The 15,672-nt window shown below is 49.2% G+C and overlaps 1 protein-coding gene across 1 annotated transcript in view; it reads right to left on the bottom strand.

Moving 5' to 3' along the window:
- LOC126184079 (tubulin beta-3 chain-like) overlaps window positions 1–15,672 on the bottom strand; it is a 111,928-nt gene that overhangs the window by 32,379 nt on the left and 63,877 nt on the right. Inside the window, exon 3 of the mRNA XM_049926439.1 lies at window positions 9,956–10,202. Within this exon, the coding sequence (XP_049782396.1) occupies window positions 9,956–10,202 (247 nt within the window). The remainder of the gene's footprint in view (window positions 1–9,955; window positions 10,203–15,672) is intronic.

Here is a 15,672-nt window from a genome sequence, read left to right on the forward strand (position 1 = left end):
TCCAGAAGTTTGTGGCACCAGATACCTATGCGTAGCAGGCCACACACTTCCCGTAATTTACAGGCGGTTTGCTCGAACAGTCGAAGGGGTATACTGCCGGTTCATAGTGTCCAACGGGTACAATATTTCGGCGATCAGACATATCGCCATCGTCAGGTGCTCTAACGTCAGCGCACCTGACGATGGCGACATGTCTAATTACCGAAATATTGTGCCCGTCGGACTCTATGAACCGGCAGTATACCCGTGGACTGTTCGAGCAACAAATACGCCGGGAGAAACAGAAGAATCACTACAGGCGGTTAGTTTGTGGGCGCAAGCTGGCGCCCGATAACGTTCCAGTTGGGTTTCATCGCGTTCAGATAAACCGAACTTTATGGCCAAGACTTCAGCGTGAGTTCGCTATCACGCTTCTCAAACCATTGAAGAACGATTTTAGTCTTGTGACACTGACAGTTATCCAGCTGAAAGATGCCATCGCTGTTGGGGCAGACATCAAGCTTTAGGGGTTACAAGTGGTTCCTAATAATGTTCACGTAATCGACAGTTATGGTGCCTTGGAATACTACCGCAGGTCCCACTGAAGTCACTTGGATATGCACCATAACGTAATGCAGCTCCCACTGGCCTGAGTACGTGGCGTGCTACATGTTTCGAGCAACCGTTCGTCTTCAACCTGGTTTAATAGCACGGTCCAATCTTGATGACGCAGTGCCCATTGTAATCGCAATTGAAGCTGCTGTTGGCTCAACATGGGAACAAACAGGGGTCCTCTGCTGCGGAACACCGTGTTCAACACTGTGCGCTGAACGGTGTGCTCCAAAACACTGGTGCCTATGCCAGCACTGTACTCTGCCTTCAAATCTTTCACAGATCGACGCCGGCCTACCCTGGTTTAGAGACGGGCAAGCCGTACACAGTAAGGTTTTTTCGGAAATAGAAACTAGAAGGGGCACGACTAAAAACACTTAAGTAGGAACAATGGAATCAAGCTAGACAAGAATATCCATGAGGAACGATGAAGTGTTAGATACGCTCAGCCACTAAAGAGGGCCTGCCAAGGTCTATGGAGGTAACGCAGGTTGGGTAGCAAGAGGATGAGGAAGGCGAAGAAATCCATGAGAGATAGTAACTCAAAATGCACAGCAGCAGAGGGGACTAAGAGGCAGCAGCCGCGACTGCATGTAGCAAGAACACTGGGCCCACTATGGTCTCCCCGTGTTATCGCTGGAACAGCACAATTGCTCCCTGTCCTGACCATGACCAAGATGTCACCTGCCCTTTCCTGCTGGAGAGAGAATTAAGCCCAAAACTTTGCTTAAGGACGATTTACGTGATTAAAGCTACAATCGGAAAATAAAGGACAGCTGAGGAACTTACAACACAACCAAAATAAGAGTCGTATTCAGGCATATTCCACTCAACTGCGAACATACAGAAGCTAGCCGGCCGGTGCGGCCGAGCGGTTCTAGGCGCTTCAGTCTGGAACAGCACGACCGCTACGGTCGCAGGTTCGAATCCTGCCTCGGGCATGAGTGTGTGTGATGTCCTTAGGTTAGTTAGGTTTTTTAGTAGTTCTAAGTTCTAGGGGACTGATGACCTCAGATGTTAAGTCCCATAGTGCTCAGAACCATTTTAACCATACAGAAGCTTACTGAAAGAAGGGTATCATACTGATACACGAAGCAAACAGTGCTGAAGACATTCAGCACTGACACTGAATCTGGCCATCGTTGCTGTGCTATTTTGGGAGTAATAATGAAAGAAAAGAAATACACTAGGCAATGAACAAAGGCAATTGAACAAAGACAGTCTAACATACTGAGCCAAGCGTGTCCACTCCACGTACCTGTGTTACAAGCTAGGTTACTTAGACGTTGTTAATGATAGCCTATGTGCTTATCCCAACTTATAATATTCATGTAATTCATATGTACTTGTGTACATTAACATTACGCTGAACAAAATGAGCTATTCCTGTTCTGTTCCTCTAGAAAAGTTTAGTAAGCGTTTTAAGAGTTCATGGATCTAAAATTTGTACAGAAAGGGCATTACATTCGGTGGACGTTTCAAGAAACATATTAATGTGATCCGGAATTGAAAAGCAGATTGGATATACTGCTGATGATACCCTTGGCTGAGATCATTCCCCATCCAAGAAAACATACCAGGTTCTATTAATTAAATCTTCGAGCCACTCACATACGTAAGAACATATTCCTGATTCTCGGATCTTCGTCAATCTGTAGTTTGAACACACTTTCTGGAATATGGAACCTGCGTGATGCACTTCGTCTGGGACCTCTTAAGTTGAGAGTGAAATGCCTTGCCTTCATTGTAAGGAGTTCAAATTGTCAACAAGAAAATCAGTTAATTGGGTAAAGTGTTCTAAGTGTTAGAAGTGGGTTCCATGAAGAATGTACAGGGTGGACTGAAGATGACTGGCGTGAGTATCAGTGTGTTGCATGCCTCAGACGGACAACATAACATTGATCATTTGTGCCCCCACAGAGTACGTGCTTTTACTCCAAAGTACACTACGTCATCAAGTCTCCTGACACCCTCAAAAACATACTTTTTCATATTAGGTGCACTGTCCTGCCACCTACTGCCAGGTACTCCGTATCAGCGACCTCAATAGTCATTAGACATCGTGAGAGAGCAGAATGGGGCACTCTGCAGAACTCATCGTCTTCGAACGTGGTCAGGTGATTGAGTGTCACTTGCGTCATACGTCTGTATGCAAGATTTCCACACTCCTAAGCATCTCTAGGTCCACTGCTTCCGATGTGATAGTGAAGTGGAAACGTGAAGGGACACGTACAGCACAAAAGCGTACAGGTCAACCTCGTCTGTTGACTGACAGACCGCTGACAGTTTAAGAGGGTCGTAATGTGAAATACGCAGACATCTATCCAGACCATCACATAGGAATTCCAAATTGCATCAGGATCGACTGTAAGTACTATTATAGTTAGGCGGTAGGTGTGGAAACTGATTTCATGGTCGAGCAGCTGCTCAGTGCCAAACGGCAGTGCCAAACGGCAGTGCCAAACGGCATCTCGCTTGGTGTAAGAACTGTAAACAATGGACGCTTGAACAGTGGAAAAACGCTGTTTAGAGTGACGAATCATGGTACACAATGTGGTGTCCGATGGAGTGTGGGTATGGCGAATGCCTGGTGAATGTCATCTGCCACCGTGTGTAGTGCCAACAGTAAAAATCGGAAGCGATGGTGTTGTGTTTTTCATGGACGGGCCTTGCACAAGTTTTGCGTGGCACTATCACAGTACAGGCCTACATTGATGTTTTAAGCACCTTCTTGCTTCCCACTGTTGAAGTGCAATTGGGGGATGACGATTGCATCTTTCAAAACGATCGAGTACATGTTCTTATCCCAGGGCCTGTGGCGAAGTGGTTACACGATCGTAACATCCCTGCGCAGAGTCATGACCTGAATCCTATGTAACACCTTAGGGAGTTTTTGGACGCCGACTTCGTGCCAGGCCTCACTGACCGACATTGATACCTCCCCTCAGTGCAGCACTCCGTGCAGAATTGGCTGCCATTCCCCAAGGAACCTTCCAACACCTAATTGAAGGTGTGCGTGCGAGAGTGGAAGCTATCAAGGACAAGGGTGGGCCAACACCATATTGAATTCCAGCGTTACCGATGGAGGGAGCCACGAACTTTTAAGTCACTTTCAGCCAGGTGTCCGGATACTTTTGATCACAAAGTTTACGGTATTTTTTTTGTTTGTTTTGGTTTTTTTAGGGCGCAAAACTGCTACGGTCATTAGCGCCCGGTCTGTGACTTAGGAAGCAGTAAAAAACCGAAAACAGAAACCAGCAGCAATGGGAACGAAAGTCATAAAATTGGAGAAACTAAAAGCAGAAGGAAGGCTAAAAATGCACTACAGAAGGGGGTTGGTTGTCCAAAAAAAACTTCAAATGACTGACGTCATTTCACTGGCACGAATGAACTCTAGAACGCGATCGGCCGACCGCGTGTCATCTGCTAAAATTGACGATATATCAGGCGACAGCTGTAGACGGGCGCGTAACGGAGTAAAATAGGGGCACTCAATTAAAAGGTGTCTTACCGTCCACAACAGAGCAGTGGGGACAGATTGGGGGAGGATCGCCGCTTGAAAGATGTCGATGGCTAAAAAGACAGTGCCCTATCCGGAGTCTAGTTAAAATTACCTCCTCCCGACGACGCGTTCGGGAGGAAGAGGTCCAAGCACAATGAAGAGTTTTTACGTCCCGCAATTTATTTTGGGGAAATGTCGACCAGTGCGCGTGCCAGAAATGAACAACACGACGACATAAAACGCTTCGTAGATCGGCGACGGGAATCGATGGAATAGCTGGCCGAAGAAGAGACTGCAGCCTTGGCTGCAATATCGGCCGCCTCATTACCGCAGATACCAACGTGTCCCGGGAGCCAGAGGAACGTCACCGAGACGCCCCCCAGGTGGAGCAAGCGCAGACAGTCCTGAATCCGGTGGACCAGAGGGTTCACAGGGTAAAGAGCTTGGAGACTGAGGAGAGAGCTGAGAGAATCGGAGCAGATGACGTACTGTATCCGCTGATGGCGGCGGATGTAGTGGACAGCCTGGAGAACAGCGTAAAGCTCCGCAGTATAGACCGAACACTGGTCGGGAAGCCGAAAGTGATTTGGGGTGTGGCCAACAACATAGGCACTCCCTACACCTAACTATCGAGACATCCTTGAAGACGTCGTGCAAGAAGGCTGGTCCGTTGAGAGCTGTAGTAGATCGCAAAATCGTCCACAAAGAGGGAGCCCGAGACATCAGGAAGGAGACAATCCATAATTGGATTTATGGCGATGGCAAACAGTACAACACTCAGCACGGATCCCGGGGGTACCCCGTTTTCTTGGGAGAAAGTACGGGAGAGAGTAGTGTTCACCCGCACCCTAAAAGTGCGCTCTGCCATAAATTCGCGAAGAAAAAGGGGCAGCCGGCCTCGAAAGCCCCATGAGAACAGTGTGCGGAGGATGCCTGTCCTCCAATAGGTATTGTATGCTCTCTCCAGATCAAAAAATATTGCTACCGTTTGACGTTTCCGGAGAAAATTGTTCATGATAGAAGTGGAGAGAGCAACAAGATGGTCAACTGCAGAACGATGCTTCCGAAATCCGCATTGGGCTGGTGTTAAAAGACTGCGGGATTCCAGCCACCAAGCTAAACGGTAATTCACCATACGCTCCAAAACCTTACAGACACTACTCGTGAGAGAAATGGGGCGATAGCTAGAGGGGAGATGTTTGTCCTTTCCAGGTTTCGGAATAGGAACGACGACAGCTTCCCGCCATCGTCGGGGAAAAGTACTGTCGGTCCAAATTCGATTATAAAGGCGAAGGAGGTAACGCAGACTATGGGTTGATAAATGCAGCAACATTTGGACGTGGATACCATCCGGTCCTGGGGCGGAGGAGCGAGAAGAAGAGAGTGCATGTTGGAGTTCCCGCATGGAGAAAACAGTATTATAGCTTTCGCGAATTGGAGAGGAGAAAGCAAGAGGTCGCGCTTCCGCTGCACGTTTCTTCGGGAGAAGTGCTGGCGGGTAATTGGAAGAGCTCGAAATCTCAGCAAAGTGCTGAACCAATGAGTTAGAAATTGCGACGGGGTCCACTAATGTATCATGAGGAACAGTGAGCCCAGAGACCGGGGAGAAACTAGGCGCGCCTGAGAACCGTCGAAGCCCACTCCAAACTTCTGAGGAGGGAGTGAAGGTGTTAAATGAGCTAATAAAGAATTTCCAGCTTGCCTTCTTGCTATCGCGGATGACGCGACGGCATCGCGCACGGAGCTGCTTATAGCGGATACAGTTGGCCAAAGTAGGATGGTGACGGAAAATGCGAAGAGCACGTCGCCGCTCACGTATTGCGTCACGGCATGCCTCGTTCCACCAAGGAATTGGGGGGCGCCGGGGCAATTCGGAGGTGCGTGGTATTGAACGTTCTGCAGCTGTAAGAAAAACGTCGGTAATATGTGTGACCTCATCGTCGACGCTGGGAAAGCGACGGTCATCGAATGTCGCTAGAGACGAAAAAAGTGTCCAATCGGCTTGGGCAAACTTCCAGCGTCGCGGACGCATATATGGCAGTTGAGGCTGCAGTCTAAGGACACATGGAAAGTGGTCACTCGAGTGTGTATCATCAAGGGCGAACCATTCGAAGCACCGAGCTAGCGGAACAGTACCGACCGCAAGGTCCAAATGAGATAAATTTGTCGTGGAGGCAGACAAAAATGTGGGGACCCCAGTGTTGAGGCAAACTAGATCCGCTTGGTGGAAGACGTCTAGCAATAGGGAGCCACGTGGACAAGGATGTGGAGATCCCCAAAGCGGGTGGTGGGCATTGAAGTCCCCAACCAGCAAATAGGGGGGTGGAAGCTGACCAAGAAGATGAAGGAGATCAGCTCGTGCCATTGGTGTGGATGATGGAATGTATACAGTACAAAGAGAGAACGTGTATCCAGAAAGGGAAAGACGGACGGTGACAGCTTGGAAGGAACTGTTTAAGGGGATTGGGTGATAATGGAGAGTATCATGGAGAAGAATCATGAGCCCTCCATGAGCTGGAGTGCCTTCTACAGAGGGGAGGTCGTATCGGACGGACTGAAAATGAGGGAGAACAAAGCGGTCATGGGGACGCAGCTTTGTTTCCTGAACACAGAAGATGACCGGCGAGTAGGATCGTAAGAGGACCGACAATTCATCCCGATTGGCTCGAATGCCGCGGATATTCCAGTGGATAATGGACATAGGGTGAACAGAAAATGGAGGAATGTGACCAAGGGTGCTGTCAAGTGAACGACTGCTCAGAGCTTGCGACCGACAGCATGGAGTGGCATTCAGCCGAAGGCAGAAGATCCTGATCCATAGGTTGGTCAGGAATAGCTCCTGCCACCAGCGATCGGCCGGTTGACCGGCCACCAGCAGTGCGCCTCGGCGACACAGAAGACGGCCGAGGGCGATTTCCGCCAGGTGGTGCTGTAGATGGGACACGCCTTGGCAGAGAAGGAGAGGAACTGGGTTTCTTTGTAGCCTTCTTGGAAGTATGATGTTTAGAGGAAGGAGGAACCGATGGTTGTGAAGTTGCGGAACGTAAAAACTCTTCACGAGTATGCTCGTTTTTCGAAGACTTTGTGTCTGACTTTTGGGCTCGAGATTTAGCAGAACCCGACGAAGGGTGAACCATAGAGTGGGCAGGCGAAAGTGGTGAGGTTGAACGGGCGATCTTTGCGCTGGCCGATCTGACGACCGTGGCACTAAAGGTGAGGTCGCAAGTCTGTGTGGCCGCCTCCTTTGTTGGCCGAGGAGAAGCAAGGACAGTGCTGTATTTTCCTGCCTGAGGCACGGTGGGCTGTCGACTGGCGAATAATTTTCGAGCAGCAAAGGTCGACACCTTTTCCTTCACTCTTATTTCCTGGATGAGATTTTCGTCCTTAAAAACGGGGCAATCTCGAGAGGAAGCAGCGTGGTCACCCATACAGTTGATGCAGTGAGGGGATGGAGGTGGACAAGCACCCTCATGGGCACCCTTGCCACACGTAACACATTTGGCCGGATTGGAACAGGATTGGCTGGTGTGATTGAACCGTTGACACCGATAGCAACGTGTAGGGTTTGGGACGTAAGGGCGAACGGAACTTATCTCATAGCCCGCTTTGATTTTCGATGGGAGTTGAACTTTGTCAAATGTCAAGAAAACAGTGCGGGTTGGAATGATGTTCGTGTCAACCCTTTTCATAACTCTATGAACAGCCGTTACGCCCTGGTCAGACAGGTAGTGCTGAATTTCTTCGTCAGACAATCCATCGAGGGAGCGTGTATAAACGACTCCACGCGAGGAATTTAAGGTATGGTGCGGTTCCACCCGGACAGGGAAGGTGTGGAGCAGAGAAGTATGCAGCAATTTTTGTGCCTGGAGGGCACTGTTTGTTTCTAACAACAGGGTGCCATTCCGTAATCTGGAACAAGACTTTACAGGACCTGCAATTGCGTCGACACCTTTCTGAATAATGAAAGGGTTGACCGTGGAGAAGTCGTGACCTTCGTCAGACCGAGAAACAACAAGGAACTGTGGCAACGATGGAAGAACTGTCTGTGGCTGAGACTCAGTGAACTTACGTTTGTGAGCAGACATAGTGGAAGGTGACGAAACCATTGCAGAAGAATCCCCCATGTTTACCGGCGTCTCCGATTGCGCGCTCCTCCCTTGTGGGGGCCCTCACTGAGGGCACTCCCGCCTTAGGTGATTGTTCACACCTCAGGTCACACCTCCCGACAAACGGACGGAGGGACCAATCGGCACTTTCGGAAGGTATCAGCTCGGGTAGTCACCCCTCCCTGGGCCTGGCCGTTACCAGGGGGTACGTACGTGTCCTACCTCTCTACCCGGGGCGGGGAATTACGCGTTACCCCGTCACCGGCTACGCATTGAAGTGCGTGGGTCGGCCTTCAGACACGCACAGGGAGGAAAACAGAGAAAGGGAAAGGAAAGAAGAGGGGTCTCAAACGCCGCAGCGGAGAAAAGGGCAAAGAGAAGAGGAAAGGAAAAGAAAAGGACAGAGGAAGGACAAAGACTTGCAAGTGTAGAAAGCAAGGAATTTGGAAGAGTTTCGAGCGTCCGTCTCCGGACGTAGGCACAAACCTTACCCCCAGATAGGGAGAAAGGGAAGCAAAGAGCCAGAGGTGAGGGGAGGAGTGGCGAAGATGCGGGATGGGGAAGGATGCGGAAAGGGAAGGTATGCAGCCCGGAAAGGAAGGAAAGCCACATTAGCTCGGGGTCCCGTGCTCGCTACGCACGTATCCACAAAAGATTTGTGGACCCCCTGGGAGGTTATGGTATTGTATCGTATGGTATGGTATGTAACTTAAGTTTTTTATGTGTCTATCTTTCACTGAAATAAATTTGGCGTCCAAAAAAATGAAGATCGTTGTTATCTAGCTTTCTCCTTAGCTACCAGATTATATCCAAAATTACCCTATTATTCTTATACAGGATAGTCAATGTCTGGAAAGCTTTTAAGGGTGTTGCAGGGTGGATTGTGCTGAGAAATAATTGTAAAGAAAAAAAATCGATACGTTGCGCTGTTTCCGATTAAACTGGCATTGACTTTAGCTAGTCAGATAGTGGCGCGCGCAGATGCTCGCAATTGCACATGCTGAAACGCACATCTGCGGGTCCGTGAATTATCACTTGTTAAAACGTGAGCGAAAGATGCTTTTGTTGGGTTTGGCGACACTGTCCCAAGCCGGCTGCTTGATTTTGCTCGCGCAGTTACCTGATTGGCTATCTTTAATGCTAAGTAAACCGTAAATGGCGCAAAGTGTCTCTTTTGTCAGTTATGTCTCAGCGCAGCCTACCGTGCAACAGCCTAACAAAGCTGTTCAGACTCTTTCTGACCACCTTATATGTGAGAGTTACCTGCTCTTTTTCCAGTTGCATGGAAGTGTGTGTAGCAATAGAAAACGACAAAATCAAAGCTTAAGTTACACCAGACTGGTCGACGAGTGAGTTGATGTCTTTGTTCCGCTTAGCGATATTACGCAGGAGGAGAATTTTCTAAGATCATCTCTCGGTACGACTTTGTAAATTGTTGTATGAGGTGGTCCTCTGCAGAATTTTTGCGAAGAGCGTAATATGCAGAAACCAGTGAGAAGGGACATGCATGAAGACGACGGGAGTAACTTCCACAGTGCTAGAATAAGCCACATAAGGCAAGAGCTCTAGGCGATGGACAGACTGAAATATATCTAGCTAATACAGAACGCTGAGTCCAAGTGCTACCCTGAGATGAGATTGGCACAGGAGAGAAAGTCTTGGCGTGCCGAATCAAGGAATGGATATGACTGATGAAGACCAAAGTACGAGTAGTCCCTGCAAGAAAAAGAATGTAGTAGTGATGGAGTGTACTCACCCCTGGATGCAGTCACAGCTCTCTGCCTCCTTACGCACCACGTCGAGTACCGAGTCCACGAGGTCGGCGCCGTCGGTGTAGTGGCCTTTGGCCCAGTTATTGCCGGCGCCGCCATGACCGTACACAAAGTTGTCAGGCCGGAAGAGCTGTCCGTAGGGCCCGCAGCGTACCGCTTCCATCGTACCAGGCTCCAGGTCCAGCATAATGGCTCTCGGCACGTACCTGCTGCTGCACGATTGGCTCCCAGCTGTCAGAACACAAATCAGTAACTAGTTAACTCTGAACTGCATGTACTAATAAAATAGTGCCCCTTGGTGCTGTTGGAACTGTGGTGAAGGCGGAAGTGAGAATTCTCAGTCTGCAGAGCGACGAGATTTCACAGAAGCTATTGTCCGATTTGGTTTTTAATTGAGAAAGTGATAGTATTGCCATGTATCCTGATTTCCGGTAGATGTCCATTTTTAGGTGATGTCATGACCCGTCACGTGTCGGCCTTAGGCTGGACGCAGTATGTTCCGACTTTTGGACACTGATAATTCTAAATATGCGTCTCACTTCAGAAATGCTGCAGCACACTGAAGTGCCGAGAAGAGTTCCTGAATGTTTCGATTGAGATGAGAAAAGTACGTAAAATACTCACTCCATGAACCAAATGGGGCGTCTCGTCGCAGCTGGAACCGTACATCTCGGAAACTTATTTGCGTGGCTTACAAATGCCGCTGTTTCTCGAACAGTGTTTCAAATTTTCGCCTCCTGTAGTCCACTGACAACTCATCTTGACACGACGTTTAATACTTCAGTTGCGTTGCAGTGACAGCCCTTTACGTCCACTTTTTCATTTCGTACTTTTGTTTGTAGTAAAACGAGAGAGGCAAATGTGCGCACAACGCCCATCGACATTATCAGCTCACTGTGTGTAAATACGGATGTAACTAATGTATAATATATGTTTGTTTCGGAACGCTAAATATAAACAATTTGGATGGAGCTACACACTAGGATGATGTACTAACAATCTCAAACATGAACCGGTCTTTTTTGTAATTACGCTAATATTCTTCAGAAATGCAAAGTGCAGAATTATTAAGCGCGTGTGTCTTCATCACTGTCATTTAATGCGTGGTTTCTTTGTACTAAAATTTTTTGGGGATGGTCTTATAGGTTTTAGATACCATGATGACTAATGAAAAATCCTAACATGCATGAAACTAATAATTTTTTAAGAAAATAGTTGAAAATACGTCCGTTTGTCTTGACATGTCCTAGTCCCGACAGTTTTTTTTTAATTCACCTGTCCTTAAGCTCCAGTTTTCTGCTTTTATCTGGCAACAGAACCAGACAGTTATTTTCCATTCCTTTGAGTGATCCAATAGACAGCGGCTCAGGGGGAGAACATCTTCGCTGTAAACGACCAAGGAGCCGGTGCTTTGTGAACCGCTGAAGATATCCAAACTAGGTTGTTTTATCTTTAATCCTCTGCACTGTTTAACAACCGACATCCTTAAGCAGCTGATTAACGATATACACTGATGAGTCAAAATGTTATTACCATCTGCTTAATAGCTTGTTTGTCCGCCTTTGGAACGAAATACATCACCGATTCAGCGTAACAGGGATCCTAGTTTGTTGGTAGGATTGTGGAGGTATTTGTCATTATGTGTCTACGCACATGTCACGTAACTCTCGTAAATAACGGGCTGCCGATTTGCGTACCCCGTGATGGGGCCCGATAGCGACGCAGATGCGTTTCATAGGGCTTAGATCAGGCGACTTTGGTTGTCGAGACAAACTTAAGTCCACTATAATGCTCCTCAAATCACTGTAGCATGGTTCTGGGTCCGAGACACGGACCATTAGCCTTCTGAAACATGACCTCGCCGTCGGGCGTGTCTTCGTTTACTACCACAGATTCCATGCAAGTCTAGGAAAGTCTTCCATAACATATTACTGCTCCCAACAGGTTGCGGCCGCGGCGCCCTGCACGTTTCGACACACCGTTCACCCCGATGACTGCTTTTGTTGAGACGACCGTCTATCTAGTGTAGTAAAAATGCTATTCACCCACAGAGCCGACACGTTTCCATTTTTTTTGTTTGGGGTTTAAGGGCGCTCAACTACTGAGGTCATTAGCGCCCAGTCACAATTGTTAGAGCACATAGAATCTAGTAAAACTCAAGGGGGGGAGGGGGACACCAGAAAGTTCTTACGAAGAGGCAGATAAAATAAGTGAAAGAGTTAGATGTCTTTGGACAATCCAGTCACAGTAATGAAACGAAGAACACGAGCAGCTGCTCGAGCGTCATCCGCTAAAATATCCTGTAAAGTAGATGGCAGAGACCGGACAACACGAGATTGACTAAAACGGGGACACGACAATAAAACATGGCGCACTGTTAATGCATGACCACAAGGGCACTGCGGGGCTAGGTCACCGGAGAGCAGGTAGCGGTGGCTAAACCGGCAATGCCCAATCCGCAACCTGGTCAGAAGGACCTCTTCTCGCCGATATGGTTGGGTTGGTTGGTTTGAGGATTAAAGGGACCAAACTGCAGAGGTCATCGGTCCCTTGTTTCATAAACACACAGAGCACAGGGAAACCATCCATTAGTCATTCGAAGCAGAAGATAAAAATTCCAGGGGAAGAAAATCCCCAAGGTCAATAATAAAGAAACATGGAAAACGGAGCACAGCAACAAAAATAACATAGAGAAGAAAAGCAGAAGGAATTAAAACGCACAGCAGAGGACTGTGGCTGGCTGATCACGAAAATAATAGGATGAGTCAGCCACTCTGCAACACATTAAAACTTCCAGCCTAAAAGATTAGGGTGGAGTCGAATTACAACACAAAGCAAAGTAAAAGATACAGCACAAAAGAGTGTGACGCAATAAAATTAGAGGGACCTATAAAAGCCACTTTCTCGAATAAAACTTAAAACACGATCTGCCATAGAGGCATTGTCACCTAAAAGAGATGATGAATCACCCTGGAGATTAAAAGCACGCCTGAGAGCAGTTAAAAGAGGACATTCTAACAACAGATGGGCCACCGTCATGGTTGCAACACAGCGACAATGAGGGGGGTCCTCTCGACGCAGCAGATGACCATGCGTCAGATAAGAGTGACCAATGCGGAGCCTGCAGAGAATAACGGAATCCCTGCGAGAGGCCCGCATGGAGGAACCCCACACGGTCGTGGTCTCTTTTACAGGCCGCAACTTGTTGGGTACAGACAGAGTGCGCCATTCGTCTGCCCACAGCCCAAAGACCCGACGGCGTAACACCGATCGGAGATCAGTTGCCGGGAGGCCGATCTGCAACGGCAGTTTGCAGGTGGCTTCTTTAGCTAACTTGTCGGCGTGTTCGTTTCCCGCTATCCCAACGTGTCCTGGGGTCCATATGAACACCACTGAACGACCACGCTGTGCAAGAGCATGAACGGACTCCTGGATGGCAACAACAATGGGATGGCGTGGGTTGCACTGGTCAAGAGCCTGTAGACTACTGAGAGAGTCGCTGCAAACGACAAAAGACTCGCCAGTGCTGGTACGAATCCGCTCAAGGGCACGAAAAATGGCTGTTAGCTCTGCGGTGTAAACACTACAGCCGTCCGGCAAGGAGCGCTGGTCTACATAGTCTGCATGAGCGTAAGCATACCCCACACGGCCATCAACCATCGAGCCATCTGTATAGATAACCTCCGAGTCGCGGGATGCATCGAGGAGAGCAAGAAATTGGCGGCGCAAGACTGCAGGAGGAACTGAATCCTTTTGCCATTGTGAGAGGTCCAGCCGAAGCTGTGGCCGACGAATACACCAAGGTGGTGTATGTGGGTGGACCTGAAAAGCAGATGGAAGAGGCAAAGACTCGAGGTCACTAAGGAGTGACCGAACACGGATCCCAATGGTATGGCCTGATCGAAGCCGCCGGTGTGGGGTATGGACTGCCGCATTAGCGAAAAGGAGACGGTAGTTAGGGTGACGGGGAGAACAACGGACGTGGGCAGCATAGTTGGCTAACAATTGTTGACGCCGAATACGAAGCGGGGAACCACAGCCTCAGCAAGGAGGCTATGAACAGGGCTGGTGCGGAATGCTCCTGTCGCCTGTCGAACCCCATAGTGGTGAACGGGGTCCAGCAGTTGCAACGCCGAGGGCGACGCTGAGCCATACGCTACACTCCCATAATCAAGCTGGGACAGCACAAGGGCTTTGTAGAGCTGCAGCAGCGTATTACGATCTGCACCCCAAGTTGTGTGGCTGAGGCAGCGAAGGGCATTCAGATGCTGCCAGCACTGACGCTTGAGTTGACGAATATGTGGAAGCCAAGTAAGCCGGGCATCGAAGAGCAATCCCAGAAAACGGTAAGTGTCAACAACCCTGAGCATGGCATCCTGAAGATAGAGCTCAGGGAGGGGATGGACAGTTCGACGCCGACAAAAGTGCATAACAAGTCTTCGCAGGAGAAAATTGAAACCCATGGGCTAGGGCCCACGCCTGCACCTTGCGTATGGTTCCCTGCAACCTACGTTCTGCAACACTAATGGTGGAAGAGCTGAAAAAGATGCAGAAATCGTCAGCATATAACGTGGGTGAGACAGACGACCCTACTGCTGCTGCAAGGCCATTAATGGCCACAAGGAAAAGAGGCACGCTCAATACAGAGCCCTGTGGAACGCCGTTCTCCTGGATATGAAGCGAACTATGGGATGTGCCAATTAAAACGCGGGATGTCCGAAGAGATAAAAAATTCTGAATAAAAATGGGGAGAGAGCCCTGGAGACCCCACCCGTGCAACGTGGCGAGAATATGGTGCCGCCACGTCGTGTCATATGCTCTGGAGAGGTCGAAAAAGACGGAGACGAGGTGTTGGCGCCTGGAAAAAGCAGTGCGGATTGCAGACTCAAGAAAGACCAAAGCATCGGCGGTGGAACGGCCCTGACGGAAGCCACTCTGGCACGGAGCCAGAAGACCCCGAGACTCGAGCAGCCAACACAGCCGTCGACTCACCATACGTTCTAATAGCTTGCACAGAGTATTTGTCAAGCTGATGGGCCGATAGCTATCCACATTAAGCGGGTCCTTACCAGGCTTCAGCACCGGAATGACGGTACTCTCCCGCCATTGCGACGGAAAGACACCATCGCTCCATATGCGGTTGAAGATGGCAAGAACACACCGCTGACAGTCCGGGGACAGTTGTTTGATCATCTGATTGTGGATTCCATCTGGCCCAGAGGCTGTATCGGGGCACTGTGCAGGGCGCTTTGAAGTTCCCACAAACTAAATGGGGTGTTATACGCCTCAGGGTGGCGAGAAGTAAAAGAAAGCCGTTTGCATTCCTCCTGGCGTTTTAGCGCGCGGAACGCGGGCGGGTAATTCCCCGACGCAGAGGCCCGAACATAGTGCTGGGCGGAATGCTCTGCGATTGCATCGGCATCGGTGAATACCGCCCCGTTGATGGTAAGCCCTGCGACACCTGTAGAGTGCTGCAATCCAAAGATGCGCCGAATCTTCATCCAAACCTGGGAGGGTGAAGTACGGGAACCAATGGTGGAAACGTACCTCTCCCAGCACTCCTGTTTCCGCCTTTTGATGAGCCGCCGTGCCTGAGCACGGAGACGTTTGAAAAAAATTAGGTTCTCCAAAGACGGGTGCCGCTTATGTCGCTGAAGAGCCCGCCGACGTTCTTTAATGGCTTCAGCGACCGCTGGAGACC

The sequence above is a fragment of the Schistocerca cancellata genome, chromosome 4, assembly GCF_023864275.1.
Source record: "Schistocerca cancellata isolate TAMUIC-IGC-003103 chromosome 4, iqSchCanc2.1, whole genome shotgun sequence".
Lineage (NCBI taxonomy): Eukaryota > Metazoa > Arthropoda > Insecta > Orthoptera > Acrididae > Schistocerca > Schistocerca cancellata.